Here is a 17,743-nt window from a genome sequence, read left to right on the forward strand (position 1 = left end):
TTGAACAGAATTCCCTGATTAGGTTCTGAATTGCCAGTAAACTGATGCAATTGGATGTTTTAATATAATTTTCACCTCATCTTTGGGACCGGTGCAGTTGTTCGAGGTCTCTAATGAAAACAAGGTCAGCTCTGAAAGAGGGGGGAAAAAAACCCCATAAGGATTTGGCTGCAGTCGCATCAGCAGCTTCATTCTTTAGTCAAAATACTTTTTGGGAGGTCAAGGACTGCACAGAGCTTTTAATTTTAAACAGCTCACAAGATCTGTGAAGCGGCTGTACAGTCATGCTTCCATTGTGTCCATGCTTTTCATCACTAGTCTGATATCTAAGCCTTTTTAAGAATTGCTGTATTCATGGGTCAGACTACCTTGTTCTGTGTGCGTCATCTGCTCCCAGTATGAATGCAGTTTATTAGTGTTACAGTCCCAAGGACATCAGTGACTCAGAAGTTCTATAATCTATTGTTTGTAAACTTTATTCCACACATGCAAAATGAATAATGCTCCAGAGACATTTTATTGGAAGTTCTTAATATTTTTATTATGAAAAAGAACTTGTAACAAATAAATAACAATAGGCCCTTTGGACTCTTTTTAATAAAGTGCATCAGTGATAATCACCAACACATGCTACATAGTGGCTGCTACCCCACAAGGATACTTCAACCCCCACCCTTCCCTCACTCATCAATCATGCACAATGATGCTTTTGTAAGTTGCAAAAAATAAACTGCAGATATTCAAATATGAGAGTGAACACACCGAGAGCTGCACTGAGACCCAGCTTAAGTGGCTGGTATAATAATGCCGGCGTTTAGCCTTGATGAAGTGGCAGTCTGAATAAAGAACAGCCACAACAGGCACAGTACAGCTAAAAATAAGCAGTCCTTCAGAGCTGTTGTTGCCAGGAGGGCTTTATGTACAATTTTTATATTCAGTTTTTAGTTCTCTCAGCTTCAATCGGCTGTTTCTGTCCTCAAAGGGAAATTTTCTCCCCCTGAACTGCTTCACCGCTGCTCTTTGCGTCATCTGACAGGACAGACTCCATCTCACCAAGACGCCATTTATCTCTGCAAAGATTCATCTGCCTCCTGCTATACTGTTCATATCACACCAGCTGAACTGGAGCAGGACTTCACTGGAGAAGCGTGAATCTTCCGTCCTCTTTTCCAACGTTTAGTACTTTCTGTGGCCACTCTCAACCACTTTCAGCTTGTAGCGCTCCTCACACTGAGGTGACAGTCCGGACTTTGGCAGACAGCGCCTGCTTGAAGCGCCTCTTCAGATCCTGCATATTGGGAGACTTTGGTCTGGGGATGAGGAGAGAGCGCCTCTTCTCTGTGACACCACTAGCAGAGGTGGGTGGGGAGCTAGAGGCAGGGGGTGGCTGCTTGGCTAGCTGGCAGCACAGCCTGTGGAAAGCCCCGTGTACCTGGTTGTAATCCTCACTGGCAGATACTTCATAGAAGGAGCAGCCCAGGTTTCCAGCCAGAATGGGACCCTGCTGGGAGTCGACTCGCCTCAGGTGCAACAGGTCTGCCTTATTGGCCAGCAGGATTACTGGGGGCATACTGGCACCGCTGCTGCGAACAACCAGCTGGTGCAACTGATCGATCAAATCAAAGCTGCTGCGGTCAGTCACAGAGTACACCAGCACCACAGCATCCGCCCACTGAATGGAGCAGGTCACATGGTCAGGTAGACTGATGCCATTATCTGTCATCTGGGGGAAAAAAAAAAAAAAAAAAAAAAGACAATGATTAAAACACAACTTCCTCTGAAAAACATTTCCAGCATTCTTGTTCTGATGCACAAAATCAATCAAATTTCAGGAAAGATTAAATGTTCCTCATGTTATGAAACTGAGCTTTTGTAATGTCTGGAATGCCAGCTGAGGCAGACAAAAGCTATAGGATTACTCCTCCAGAAGAGAGAGGTGTGGGTGATTGAGAAGTCTGGATGTGGATCAGGGTATCATTTACTCTGGCCCCAGACATCCATTAGCTTAAATGGAAGATTAGACAGGCAAAACAAAGGGCTCTACTTCAGGAGGAAAACAGACATGCTCGGTTTTGGAGCAGTGCCTGAAGACGCTTAGATATTTTTTAACCAAACGGTTATTTTGTCCACTCTGTTACCCTCCAGTCAGCCCAGACAGATTATAATATGTCCCTTTCTGCTCACCTCGGCACCAGGAGTGTCCTGTACTTGGATGGTCACTTGCTCTCCATCCACCTGGACTTCTCTGGAGTAGAGATTACCTGCACATAGGAGGAACAAAACCTTTAGTACCCCACAAAATAACAATTAGCTCAATTTTAGCGTTTTCCATTCATAAAAATACAGATATTCAACTTACCAGCATTTCTCTCGTAGTCTCCGATGAAGCGTTTTGTTAGGAATCTCACCACGAGTGCTGAGGAGAAGCGAGAAAACAACATTAAACATATACGCCAGGGTATACGTTACCTACAATGCTTGCGTATTTTTTTTCCAGTTTCCTCTTACCTGTCTTCCCCACACCGCTGCCTCCTATAACGGCTATTTTAATGGCCCGGTTGGGGGCCGAGTATTCAGAAGCTGGATACTCCGCTATGGTTGTCATGTTCTGGATGAGGCGCATTGTTTTTGCCCGTCAGCTCAGTCAAAAAACGAAAAAACAATCCAAAGCAGAGACGAAACTATTTTCGAGTCCAAGTATAAAGCGAGCTTTTAAATAAAGTGAGTTTAGTAAATTCCGTTTTCCTCGCAAAGTGGTTCGGTGGTCAATTATTTTCTTCTTGTAAAAACCGGAGGGAAAAGTCAAAACAGTCTTTAGAAGGAGAAGCTGCGAGTAAATGCTGGCGCAGAGGAGACCACGGAGTTTTTATAGCGCTCCAGAAGCGGCCACATCTGATTGGGTGTCGGTGATCCCCCCCTCCTCCTCTCCTCTCCTCGTGCGTCCCCGCCTACACGTGGATGTTCAAGCTATCCTCAAGCAGGAAAGCTTTTGCAACAGGTGAGACCTCTGTCTGGGTGTTCTGATAAAATACCCTTTGTTTTTGAACGGGGAAAGGTTGTCTGTCCTCTGCAGGTATGTCACTATGAATTACACAGATTTGGGAAAGAAAACGACATAAACAAAGCTTTAGCTGTGTGGTGAAATGTCTCCCCTAAATAAACAACAAATACCCCGCATGTATAAGAGCCATCGTTACCAGAAATCCTTGAAATTCAACCCACTACTTTTATTTATGTCTTAAATACGATTTTTATATCATATTTTATTTCCTATTCTGTTGAATGCACACGTTGCTGTTCAACCTCCCAGCCTGTGTTGTGTTGCGTTGCAGCTGGTGACCTGTTAAGACATGCCCCTAAACTTGTCCACACAGGGGGTTAATGGCTGTTGATGTTGCATCAATACACCCCCTCCCACACATCATACACATTCACGCATACCTTACAGAAACTCATGCAAGCGTATGCGCTTCATCTCTGTCATTTTAGTGCCAGCTGTGCCACTAAAGGTACACATTTGTGCACAAGTTACATGACAAGTTCAATTTGAAGCTGCTCTCCATTGTGATTTAATCCATTTTAGCTTTTTTTTTGTCCCATTTTTCTTTTGCCTCCTGTCATACACCCCTCCCTTCCTCCTTCTCCCATCTTTCATTTATGCTCATGTGCTCTGAGGTATTTTGGCACCCAGTTCTCCTGCGCCGTGATTACGGTCTGGTATGTATTTTTGATAAGAGTGCTGATGACAGGCAGCTGCACTGAAATATGAAATTAGTGCCCATGATTCACAAGCAGGCATCGTTGCAAGGTGTACACACACACACAGCTGTTCATTTTAACCACATCACAGCCGATGTGGTGAACTCCACCCTGGCTGTGATGCTAGTGCCTGTTTTCTTGCTAATAGTGCATAAATACTGTATTTACATTTGATGGCGTGTATGCAGGATTTTCTGGAGTTCACCCCCACGGCTCAGTGCAGGGCTTTAGTTAAACATAAAGCCCAAGGTTTGACCTTTTTAAGTGAATGTTTTGAGTGAGGTGCAATTTCATAATTTTAGCCCACACACCAGCACATTTGTAGCGCAGAACAATTAAAAGCATCACTGGTGCTCTCTCCTCGACATCAGGGGAGAAGGCTAATGATGACAGATAATAAAACGAGGATGCTTGTGGGGGTGTTTTTATTTGTTAGCCTAATGGATAGCCAGGGTTCACTCTTTTGACACAATCAAAAATGGTGAGTGACTCACATCGGTAGGCAAAGCAGGTTGTTAACACGACTTTAAACTGTTTTGTGAATGATACATTGCACCATAACTCAGTCTGTATGAAAAGCATTTATCCCGACACGAAAGCACAGTGACTGCAGTAAAGTGCACTCTCTGTGTTGTTGTTCCTTTCTGCTTCTTAGAGGCAAATTAATGCCTTTAAGTGAAAGATATTTATAACTACAGCAAAGCAGTGGAGGGCCTGTTATAGGGATCAGGGTGTCACTCACATAGAGGTGACAATAGATGGTTATAAAGGGTAGAATGGGGCTAATCCTTTAGTTGTGGTGTGGGCAATTGTCAGAGAGGATTTGGGGTATTTATTGCAAACGGAGGAATGTGGAGTTAATTGGGAGGGGAGGGCAGTCAAAATCTGGAGGGGAGGAGGGTGGTGTTCGCAGAAGGATGTCCTTGTTGACACAGAAGCGTGGACTGATTTCCCAAGGTGGCCTCGCCTTTTGCAGTAAAGCTGACAAGAGGCAGCCTTCACTTTGCCCGGGGCACGAGCCCACAAAAGAGGGTCATTTGGGATGTTAGAGAAGCACAGGCCAGGTTAAGAGGCTTTCCAGAGCCAAATCTTATAAGACAGTCATTTTGTAATGTCAGTGAATTGAAACACAGGGTTTAAAACTGGGATTCTTCAAATTTTATTAAATGAATGACAGTTTAGGGAGCCAGCTTATACCTGAAGGCTAGACAGGGGGGGGGGAATGCATTTCGTAAAAACAATAATGAATGTCTGTTTAGAGGATGGTGGTTTATTCTGTCAGCTATCAATTGTGTGTCAAGTTATAGTCTTTGAAACAGTGAGGTTGATGGCACATTTCTTGACACTAGCTGTATCGATCTGTATCGTGAAGGTTTAGTCTTCTCTATGACGGTTAGAAGACTGTAAACTAAAGGGAAAATTTTCCTTTTAATCTTGTTCTGTGTTATGATGTCATGTCATAACCCGAACTGTGGATGTACAAAACATATAATTAGAACAAAAAGTCTTTTGCGTGTTTAGGTGCCCCATAAAAATGGGTCAAAGTTGGGCTGTCTGCTATAACAGGCTATTCATTAATAACTAAAAACATAAGAAAATGCAGAAGGACAGTAACTCCAAGACTAGAAAAAGACAACCACCCAAAAAAACCACACTTTGCACGCTAAAAACCGTTAAAAACATCATCAAAACTGAGTGAACTCTGACCGTACCTTTAACTGAAGGCGCTGTTAGCTGCAGTGTACTAATGTGCAAAGCTTAAATTAATGCATCACATAGACAATCCTTCTGTTATTCATCTGTTAAAAATACCTCAAGATGCTTCTGCTAAGGCGGTTCTCAAACAACAAAAAGGATTGCGTTTGGGTTTGCAGCACCAAAAGTGTTGCAAAAATATTTGACTTTCATCACTTAAATCGTCCATTGGCCTGCTGTTTGCTTGGTTAGTAATTATTCACTTTATTTAATTTAGTGCCACAAGTTTCAGAAATACGTTCAAAGCTGTGTAATACAAAACAATACTCACTACTTCAAATTTAAACTCAGAAACAGAGTTATCTCTGAAAAGCACACATCTTTTCACTCTTCAGTTTATCAGCAACACATTTCCATTTCCACTGATGTATGGAAATTGAAATGGCCTGCCAGCACAAGCAGCTCTGAGCTGCTCAGTGGCAAAAAGGTTGTTTTTCTCTCATTGAAATGTAAACCTTCCAACGTGTTTCAGCATTTGCATTCCTCTGAATGGTAGCAGTCGTAGGGCGACGGCAGCAGTGGTTTTTTGCAGTTGTGTTTGCAATGGCACTGGCTTTCAATGACAATAGCTCCCTAACAGCACCATCACTACCGCCGCACACGCACATGGCACCTCCTCCCACTCGGGGAACGACAGCGCTTAGCTGTGAAAAAGAAGTTAGCAGTTTGCCCATTGCCAACCTTTTGGAAAGCACAATGTAAAATATTTAAATCTCGAGTGGCCATCTCTCATTCATGCCGCGCCTCATCTCTGGCTTTCACCGGTTGGATTCACATGCATATGTCAGTCACCAAATGGGGTGTGTGTGCCAACATGTTTTGAAGAGAAGAGAGAGGAAAAAACAGTAAGTGCTGCAGCAATAACAGAGCATAGGGGTGTTTTAGTCTGACATGCATGTGACTGTTAGATATTGGTATATAAGGTAAAAGACTTTAAGCTCAGGAATTATCCTGCTTCTCCTGATTTAGAAGCTGTTTAAAGTCTTTTTATTCTTGCATAACCTGTAAAGGAAATACAAATAAGAAAAATTACGTGGTCTTGTTTCTCTTTGCTATTTTAGGTAAAGACATCAGGAAAGTTTTGATCTGAGAAAGGCAGGTTTGGTTTAGTGTTTGCTTGTTTTGATGTAGATTTACCTGTGCATGGCTTAATCACATACAAATGGCCTTAAACACCAACTGTACAATAAAAAGTGCTGTCAGTGTCAAAATAAGGATTTTAAGGAAACCAATAAATCCAGAAAGTCACCATTTACCACAGTAATTAGATTTAATGCATCATCCTCTCCACCATTATTTAAAGTGTACAGTAAATAATGGTGTAATTAGACCACATAGTAGATAAACAGAGAGGAGAGTAGGTGGGTTTATTTATTTGCCTCTTTTTCATGAATCATGAGTGTTCGTGGGAACAAATATTCATTTATTTACAATGTAAGTTTCTGCAGAAACTGGGAAATGGCAATGAAATGAAACTCGTCTTTCTATTCAGGAGTATGACACACAAAGGGATGGGGACACAGCAGTGGACAGATCATGTTGGGACACAGCGTTCACTAGTTGAGATTTATGGTTTGGAGCCTCCGTTAGTAATTCAGACTTCCCCCCCTGGGCCTTGTTTCTAGTCTAGCCTGGTTTACTGCCCAGGCAGTGAGGATCGGTCTCTGCGGTGGCTTAATAAAGACGAGCAGCTTCTCTGGGGGCTGAGTCAGGGCCAGGCCTCAAGTCCTGCTTCACATACTGGCAATTACACAAACGCAATGAGAAGTCCATGCATAGTACTGTGTGTTCCGTCTCATAATGTATCAGGGGTGGACTTGATTTGTGAGTGTGCGTGTGTGCGCGTGCTACAAAAAGGACTGAAATATGTGTTTCAGGTGTGATTCTGGCTCGAAACTCTGCCTTCTCTGATGTGACTCTTATCACAGTTCGTCTCTCTTCCTCACAGTGGGACACTGTGACCTGTTCAGCTCATCAGCTCGCAGGTAACAAGAGCTCAGTGATGAATAGGGAAAAGAAGATGTCACTCTGCACGTGCAGCCTGAATCGGGTGTAGATTATATGAATGTAAACACGAACGAGAGATGCACCATTTGCATGTTGAAAATAAGCGCCCAAATATTTGCTTTGATTATGTTCTCGGTCACGCAGACCTGTGTCCGACTTCTGTCAGCATCAGTATTCAATACTGATAACATTATGTGCTTAACCTAACTCTTGGGGGAAGAATGGACTTGAATGCAGGTAGATTAGACACCTGTGAACACAAATCTGATAGCATCAGTGCTTTCTTAAAAGCAAAGGAAAATACTGGATGGTAATCAGCTTGCTTTAAATTCAGTCTTGTCCTGTTTTCATTTAGGTTAAATATGATCACAGAAACTAAAGCAGGCAGGCCTTTTATGATGGCATGCTAAACTGGAAGCTATTAGTCATTTATCCAGTTTGAAAGTTGACAAAATAAACATGGTAAAGGTTTCTTTTTTTTTTTCATTAGGTAAACTCTAAGGTGCTTCCTTAGCACGCTTAATTATTCCCCAGTGAAATAAATCTAGTCTCTGTTCCTTAAGTGTGTGTGCTCTGACTCAGAAGACCTTTACAGAGTCAGTGAGGTAGTTATGCATTTGACCTCACTTATGGGAACAAGTGTCTTCGTGTTGTTGTTAGGATTTGCGTTTAATTGCTAATGTTTGTGGTTTACCTGCTGCTTTTGCATCATTTTAAGCTTGACATTCGTATTCTTCATGGTGAAGTTTACAGGATGAGTTGATCTTCTTACCTTCACTGTCTGCCGGAAAACTCCCTCAGGCCGCGCACATGCAGACAGACCTTCCGGCACGTTCATTCACACAATATACGCTCATGACTCAACGCCCAGCTCTCATTCATAAGCACAAACACACCCACTCAGAAACCAGTGCTTCGGCGCATCCTCGGAAATTATGCAGCCCGCTCGCAGATGTCGTAGACAAAAAAATTAAAACGCTTCCAATTGAATATGCGTGTGTGACTCAGAGGCTGGCGGAGATGGGTCTCCCGGATTCTCAAGGTCCCTCTGTGTGAAGCAGCTCTCCTTTGTGTGGGCATGTACCGGTAGGAGAGCATGTAAAACAACAGCTGCTGGTGTTTTTAGTGTGTGCGTTAGCGGAAGCGTATTGATGTTCTGACGCTGAAAACGTGAGAATCTCTCCACGTTTTGTCATCTCACGTGTAAACTGATGGGATGAAAAATATATGAAGGCAGGACACTTTTCATAAGTGTTTGTTGGTATTTATATTTCAAAGGTGATCCAGCGTGCTGTTTTCCACCTCTATATTTTGTTCTTGGGTTGTTTTGCGTGACTCACAGTTCACAATAATCCTTATTCATCTTATATCGGGCCTTGGTGCAACCCCTTAGTTCAACCTCTTTCTGAAAAAGGTCATTTTATATACTCTCTCCTTTTAAGACCACCTTCCTTTTGAAAACATTTTCCTCTGAGCTCTTGCCCACCATAAACAGAAGGTATGGTGGGTGAAGCGTTGTGCTCACAGCTAGCGATGACTGTATTCAGACATCCTTTCTTCTTGTCATCATACAGAGTAAAGATGATTCTTTTAAAGTACCACTGCGTTTCACTTTCAGTAAAATCCTGCACACTTTTTTTTTTAGCATCGCATTCTGTTTTCCTCCATGCGATGAACCAATTGTCTCTCTAACAAGCAGCTAATCATGAAGGCTCCACGAGTCTTCTGCTTCTCTCACCACAAACACTGCATGGATGCTGGTTAGTACACACTGTCTCCAACCCTAGCCTGACTTCTAGAAACACACTGTGACTCCTTCAGATACAAGGAGTGGTGTAGCTGGGCCATTAGGATGCCACAGAATGGGAAGAGGAAAAACAGTTAGACCAAACAGCCCTGGGCAATAATGCAGGATACGTGTCAGTGTTCTTGAAGGGTACACACTGTACTCAGCGTGAAAATTGGCACTAAGCTTAACGAAAAAAGAAAAAGATGTGCGTCAGATACTTCCTGAAGGAAGGAGTACTACAACATCATGTCCCATTATTAAACTACTGAATAGGCCTTCATACACAAAAAGCTGTGCCTTCCTATAAACATGCTTGAAAAAAATAACTTGCCTGATGTGTTACAGACTGATGGGTAGTGGATGCAGTGCAGCTCATTTCTGTGGCAGATTTTCTTCTGGTTTGAGGCATAGAAGAAAATCAAGGTGAGTGCGGTTATTTCTTTCTAAGGAAAGTTTTCATTCCAACGCATGAAAAAAAAGATGTTTTTCTGCAGCTGCGTCAGAGAGGAGCTCAGCGTGCTGCAGAAAAGGAGATTCCTGCGCACTTAAATCAATTCACTGGAACTGAGTGGTGTTTACGTCCTGCAAACCTCAGAGAAGGAATGTGTTTGCAAAAAATATGCACGTGTGTTAAAGGGTCTCTCCAATTTTTCAAAGAGGCCACAAAAATGTCAAATCCCTCCTTTCCCTTTCATCACAGCTGTTGGAGCATCAAAAGTTGCTAAGGTTTGATTTGAATTTTTGTAGTCAGGGCTGTCTTAAAACATGCTGCAAGTAGAATAAAACAGATAATCCTTGTGGTACTCAGTTACTGCGGCAGTGTTTGACTTAACATGAATTCGATTGCAGGTTGAGTCCCTTGGCATCAATATCTGGTTGGCCATTGTTTGCTTACTGTTTCTGTGTTTTTTCCAAAAACAAAAAAAACCCAATCTTTTCCCAAACCGAGCATTTCATAGTCCTTAAACCCAATTATGTAGATTTTTTTTTTGCCTATTCCAATCAGTAAAAGTATAAATCAAGCGAAGAAACTAAAGGAAAATGGAAATGAAAAGCTAAACAAGTGCAAAACACAGTTTCCTGTCTGACAAAGCTACAATCTATGCTTATCACCGCCCCTTCAACCTCCCAAAGGTGCTTTCACACAGGACATGGCACAAATTGTACACTGAAACACATCGTTTTTTATTTTTTAACACCACATGAATGAAAAAACACAAGCACAGCTAAAGAGCTCTTGCAGGCATCTTCATGCTCCAAGCAATTACACCTGCTGACTCAGTGAACTGAAAAGAAGCATTCAGGTTGCAGTACTCTAAGCAGAGGAGGCAAAATAGAGTAAAGGTCGATATTTGATGTCTAAATTAGCTGAATTACAGAATACGTGTGTGAATTTGTATCAGTGTCAGGGTAGGAAAAGTGTTTTTAAACATCTATTAAAGCTTTTGAGGTATTATCAAAAAAGACTGATGTCCCACGGGAAGTTTTGCATCGTGTCTCTCTCGAACAGTGACCTGAACACAGCACATGCAGCATCCTCTGAAGACTCTGATAGACCTATAGACTTTATAGGTCCATAATGGGCCACTGGGAAAAAAAACATACTGTACAGCTATCTGGCTAACCATTACTCTCTCACTAATGGAGTAGCTATCAAAATGTTATCTGAAGCCAGATCAGTTTTTGTTTAGTTTTCCTTGTGATATTTAGTCTATGTTGCACTGGGACTCGCTCATTGTTGACATTTGCACTGTAGGGAAATGGAAGAGAGGCAATGATGCTTAGATTTCAAGAATTTCATATAGAAATCGGTCACAAGACAACCGAGAGACTAGGAAAGTCTGATTTCTTAAGTTGTATTACTGTCCCTTCAAACATTGCTTGTAAATACATGAAAAAAATAGCACATGCTGTACTTTTAACTGACTGTATTTTTTGTGTGTTTCGTTTTTGTTTTTACATTTTCGAACGTCCTGGGAGGGGATCTGAAAGTCCCAAACATCTGTACATGCGTAAAGTCATTGTATTATTATGCCTTGTTACATCAAAATCCAAAACTTATGTTTAAGGGGAAAAAAAGATGAGGAAAAAGCAGAAGAAGGCTACAGTACTTTCACTAAGTGGACCTGCAGCTTTCAGAGCACCTGGCAGAATGATTTAATGCGGTTCACAGGACTGGAAAGTGGGTCAAGCTCGAGTGCTTTCTGCAGCATGCTCAGCTCACTGTAGACATCCAGTTATACAAACAGATCTATTGTTATTGACCATGATCAGGACAATGTGCTCCTAACCTTTCATGTGAGAAGGAAGGCAGCCCAGGAATCTGGAGCCACTCAGAGAGATGTAAGGGGAAAAAAATGCAGGCGATATGGTATATGAACGCATGTGCTATCTTCCAAATGATACTTCTGATATATTACCCATTTTAGGGCTCTATATGGGCATGATCTGTCTTCCCTGTGTTTCCTTCTTTTAGTTCACTTTCCTTTTAATGTCCAAATAAACGACAGTCACACATATTTTATGATTATCCAGGATTACCCGTCACCTGATATCACACAAGTTTGTAAATGCCACTGTGCTTGTGGGAGAAGATGAAAAGTCCATAAGAATTAGGTCAGCCCTTTATATAGTCAGACTACCACAATCATCCACTAGCACTATGATCTTCTGCCATAAACCTGAGTGTTTAAATGAACTGCCAAGTGAATATTACCTAAACAATATTTGCGATCCTTTCCATTTGCCCACTCTAAACTCTACATCAATTGGATTGTATTATGACTCACCCGTACATTAATGTGCTCGTGCGCAAACACAAGTATAGAAGCAGACCATATCTAGGGCTGCCTGAATTACATGGTTACAGTTAACAATTACTGCTTCCTGCCTTTTGTAATGAAAACAGTGCAGCTATTGCTTTGCTGTATCTGGGAGAAAGTTGCAGAGTAGAACAGGTGAATTTTTAGGTTCGCTGATGGTGACAGCAGTAAAAGGCTGTGGATGTTTTTGTGATAATCTAAAAGAACATTTTTGTTATTTGCATTTTCAGGATTCTGGTAAATGAAATGTGTTGTTTTAGTTTCTGTTCTGCTTAATGCACAACATTTTTTATTAGCTAGCGATGCCTGGAAACACAAGGAATTTGATTATAGAGTGATTATCCCCACAAACATGTAGAAGGAACGCAGGACGAAGAGCAGCAGTACAAGCAGAGCAGTTATAAGATGAAACAGATGAGCTAGAATGTTATCTAATTATCTTCTTTTACAAGAAGTTAATTAACTGGTTAAAACTCAAGTAAACATTTAGGTTTTCATTGATGGTTAAATGAGATGAACATTGTGCAGATATCAAATTAGGCTCACATGTTTGTTTTACATTTGAGGTCTTTTCACCTCTAATATTAAAGTGTCAACAGGGTGACTCCATGCTGCATGATTCAAATTTTAAGGCAATAATCAACCAATTAAAATGATATTTTTTGGAGTATATGCAGTTTGAGGTGTGTAAAACTACTTTTGATCTAGCCTTTATAGAGACTATAGATCAATCAATAATGAGGATATTAGCTCTAGTGTACTTTTACACCACTACACAGCTTTTTCATAGTATTTCTACACATTCAGTTGCTCATTACACAGAAAAAATATTACACGCCTGTGTGATAATACAGTGGCGAGCCTGTTGTGGTTCAGAGAGCGCATGAGCATGCCCTTCTCTTCTGTTTATAGTGGAGGGGGTAGTACATATAAACGAGAGATTTTTAGGAACAGTGTGTACGAAAAGCCAATGAACGTGCCAAAGCTTTCGTGCACAACTACCAATTCACCCCCCTTTGTTTTTGCTGTTCTCTCTGTTGTGGCCAAGTTCTTAATGTTTTTTTTCTCCCTATCTCCCTTAATATAACACACGCAGGGTTTATTTTGTTAGGTTCAAGTGTTCCGAACGTGGAACGGGGAACGTAACTTGACCGGGATACAAACTCTAACGGGAGCTCGTGTCTGATTGGACAAAAATTAATCATAATAGAATTCAGTCACGCAGAGGATTTTCTTGCTGGATACAATATGAAGAACATCAGTTACTTTAAAGTCAAAGTGTTAATACTGCTGCACATGTTTTGAATACATCATAATCTTTCCCACCATGTTTTGTATTACTATAAAAAGGCGGTGCCACCTAATACATCTTCTTCCTATTTGCCAACTTTGAAATCTTTGTACTGAGAAGCCTAACAAGATAATAAATAAGAAAAAGGCTTCCTCATGCTTTTGAGACAGGACATAAGATCCAGAGCTCTGACATACAATAGAGCAAACACTATAACCTGCCTCTCCATTTCAGATGCCCTGCAGCTGCAGAAAGATACTAAAACCTGCTTTGTTTCTGCTTTCAATTCTGAACATGAAACCATCACAAAATAAAAGAAATAGTAGTCATCGATATGACGTGGCACTATCACTGTCACACAAGCTGAACGTCTAGCTCCTTATTTGATGGAGCAACATTTACTTGACATGTATATCTAAACTGTTTGAATGCACACGGATAGTTTTGTTAATTACTAGTTTTTGGGGATGCAAGTGCAAATTGTGGCTTAAAACATGAGACAAGTTGAGATCAGAGCAAAAGTCTGTCACAAAACGCTTTTATTTTCACTTCAAATACTACAAGTGTATAAAGAAATGTCACACCAACTGAATCATTCTGAACATGCAAAATTTGTTTGTAAAAACTTGACTTATGACTCATCTGGTATTAGCAGTCATCATAACATAGTCAGTCCCCAGGAACAGATAGACACTGTGTCTCACATACAGTGGTTGGAGGAGGGGATTAAACCTTTCTACAACAATCTTAATAAACTGTTCCTAACCTTGATGTTTCAGAAGCCTGTGCCAATGCCAATGTGCCTAAACTGAAGGATTATTTCCTCGTGATGCATAATTCATTTTGCCTCTCTTTGTAGCGGCTAAACAACAGGAAGGTCATCAGTGCTTTTAGCAGCGGAGCCAGCCTCTTTTACTGGAAACTTTTTTTTTTTGAAACCCAACATTAAAAATTTTTTTTGGTGTGTTCGCTTGCCCAAACATTTAGCCCCACTTCTGGTCTCAAATGAGGCAAGCAGGGAAGGTTCTTTGAGGTTCATTTTCACAGACGTCCTCTCAGCTTCACCTAAACATGAAGAGGAAAACACTAGATGAGAGAGATTAAAACTCCAGATAAACGCAGATCGATTGATCCCCCCCCCTTTTCGGTTCACCTGAGGCCTTCTGACGATACATGAGCTGTCCTGCAAAGCTTACAGAGATAGGAGATAAAACTGATTTGATTTCATCAGCAAGGCCGGGAATAGATCATCAGAGATGCAGAACAGGAGCTGGGTTTCATTGTAAATGCTTTTACAATGACCATATTTTTCTTGCTCTTATGGTTACTTACTGAGAACATAAAGAGCAGGAAAAATTACAATAAAAGCAGTATGAGTCATGGCATCTGCATCCGCTGTGGTCTCTGTCCTATTAATACTGACTGGACCAAAATAGAAAGCAAGTCTGGGAATGTTTTGTGTCAAGAGCCAGGAGCTTCAACCACATGTAACTGTTTCCCCACCCATCAAACATTTTTCACAGATAAACCATGAGAACATCAGTCAGCAAGATTCTGAGTAAGTACATGGTGCATACAAAACATCTGATCAACAATGTGGCTCTCCCATCCTCCTCAGCTCAAACTGCCCCCCTGTTATTCTGTTATTTGTTGTTCTGTTAACACTTTTATTCCTTTCTCCTTTTCCCATCCCTTTTGAAGTATGTCTGTCATAATTATTTGTTGTTTTCCTTTCTTTTTGTTCATATTGAAATGCTAAGGGGATAATTGCTGAGGGAATGTTTTGAAAGCACAAACAAAGCTGCTGATAAATGAGAGAGTCCCGAGGGCCCAGGACTCCTGAGGTGCCCTTACCTCATAATGCCCTCTCTCTTTTCCTCATTGTCAACTAATTGGCAGATAGAGAACCAAATAACTGGAAATTAAATCATAATTTACAGAATGTCACCTTGCAAAAGAATGCACAACATACGTTTTCAAAGTGTAAAGGATTATCTCTGAGGCCTCTCAGTTTCAGAAAGGATTCCTCTGAAGTCTAAAGAAATCTCTTTATGATATTATCAAGAGTTGGGGACTACTTTTTAAAGAAAAGGCCTGCATTGCAAACAGGCCATTTGAAATTTAAAAGAAGCAGAGGTTTAAAAGGCAAGCAGTGTTCCAGGAAAGATCCCAAGGGGATGCATCATGAAAACAGGATATATTATGTTACCATTTCCAAACTGATTTTGGATTGGTGAATTTGGTTAGCACTGGTGTCTCACAGTACATGGATTCTTGTTCAAACTCAGGCAGGGTCATCTATGCGGAGTTTACATGTTCCATATGTGCTTGTCTGGACTTTATTCAGGAGTGCTTTCTTCTTTTTTTTAAATAAAAAAATGAACAAATAAGTATTGCCAACTTGGAATATATCTATCTTGTAGGGGTGCAACGATACACAAAATTCACGGTTTGGTTCCGTTCGATACTTTGGTGTCACGGTTCGATATTTTTTCGATACAAAAAAATGTTCATGCTTTTTTAATTTGCCATTTATTAAAATTATAAATATATATTTTAACTTAGAAGTACAGTTTTTTTAATGTAATGTTGCTGAAACAACATAATAATAAAAAAAATAAATAAATCTGATCAAGAAATCACTCATCTTTGGAAAAGAGAGTTTATTACAGAGAAATGGCTCTTTCCAAAATAAAAGCTATACTATACGCTTCTTCTGGGCTATATTCTCAGCAGCATATTAAACATACCAGGAATCATGTGCTAAATGACTCGGGTAAAGTTTGTAGCATGCGTGCTTGTTGTTTTTGTCTGCTTCCACTTGTCTTTGTACTAGGATGATGTCGGCGTAAATGTGCAGTCATATTCGTTGTGTTCCCACTAGTGCTGTCAGCGTTAATCTCATTAAAATGAGATTAACGCCATAAAGCGGCAAATCTCCGTTAACGAGTTACCGCAGATCGCCCCGTGCGTGGGGCTGGACGGCGTCAACACGTTAACGAGCTAACTGCGCTAACGCACTAGTTCCCACCAATGTAATTGAGCATTGCGTGGCACATCCGACATACTGTTTTACTTTTGTCCATCAGGGTCATGCTTCACATGAAAACCAAGATAGTTCCAAACGCCAGATCTGAATGAGGGTGGGGGAGGTTCAATTTCGGCTAGCGTTGAGGCAGTTGCCATGTTGCACCGAGCTTAGCTTCTGTCTTGCTAGCTTGCGCTGCGCTCAGTGGATCTGCACTCGACAGTGCAGCCTAGGCGGAGTAGTCGAACGCGGATCCACTTAGCGCTCAACACAGACAGCATCGTCAGAAGAAAAGTTTGTATTGTTCGATACATATGCGTACTGGTTCGAACAGTTCAATATCGATACGAGTATTGTTGCACCGCTACTATCTTGGCCCCAGAAGGATCCTACAATAAGGTTATTAATCTCAAGAGTTTCACTTCCTGGACAAATAAAACAAACTCAATGTGAATGCCATATATTTATGAAATTTGAATATTAATTTTCTTGTACACCTTGTTCGATGGTTTTTTTCGTATGTTTTCAAGTTGAACACAATATCTGTTGGGTAGAAATTCTTTAAATATGATCACATTCACCCAGGCTGTTTTTACTTGTTTTCAAGTTGTTAATGTTATGACATTTTGCGCAGAAAAAGAATGTTGCTTCAGATGCATTTTTACTACTGGAAGTATTTCATCTAATTTAAGCTGAATAGTTGAGCAGCACATGCAGGAGGTAGAATACATGACACCCATACGCTTACTGTAAGTTTACAAGACAATGACCTGCTTTGTTCACACATGGACTTAATTTGATATCTCAGTCTTTATGCTAGAGAGTTGGCAGGTTAAAATCCATTTACTGGCTGAACTAAGTGAGTCAGACATTTGGATTCCTAACTCTGCCCGGGAATGTGCAGTGCATATGTGAAAACAACTTTGCGTGTAAGGGCCTGTGACCTTGTCTTTTTGACCATAACTCAAGAATTCCTAAATTAATGACAATGGCAACATTTTCCAGAAATGTAAAACAGGATAAAATGATGAAGAAATTTGCAATTTTGACCAAGAGGTCAAAATTGTTGCATTGTAATATTACGTAAAAACACTTTTCACAGCCTTGAAATAAGGGAGACTGTGATCATATTTTATTTTGGATACTGAACTGGTGACAGTAATCTCTGCTGGCAGATCTCTATATAAGAGACAGGACAGACAAGGGTGTAAATTACAATACTGGAAAAATTGCGAAACAGCAATTCTAGTAACTGAACTCATACTTATATTGACTTTTCTGCTCCATTTGAG

General features: G+C 40.8%; 1 protein-coding gene across 1 annotated transcript; it reads right to left on the reverse strand.

The window, feature by feature from the left end:
• Nucleotides 1–368: 368 nt before the first annotated feature.
• On the reverse strand, nt 369–2,898 carry rasl11b (RAS-like, family 11, member B). The gene is made up of 4 exons (XM_026158723.1): nt 2,509–2,898; nt 2,360–2,416; nt 2,185–2,261; nt 369–1,723 (listed from the first exon to the last, which is right to left on the reverse strand). Exons 1-4 carry the CDS (start codon nt 2,621–2,623, stop codon nt 1,226–1,228), a joined length of 747 nt encoding a protein of 248 aa, XP_026014508.1. The 5' UTR covers nt 2,624–2,898; the 3' UTR covers nt 369–1,225.
• Nucleotides 2,899–17,743: the final 14,845 nt, after the last annotated feature.

This window comes from Astatotilapia calliptera, chromosome 23 (assembly GCF_900246225.1).
Source record: "Astatotilapia calliptera chromosome 23, fAstCal1.2, whole genome shotgun sequence".
NCBI classification, from domain to species: domain Eukaryota; kingdom Metazoa; phylum Chordata; class Actinopteri; order Cichliformes; family Cichlidae; genus Astatotilapia; species Astatotilapia calliptera.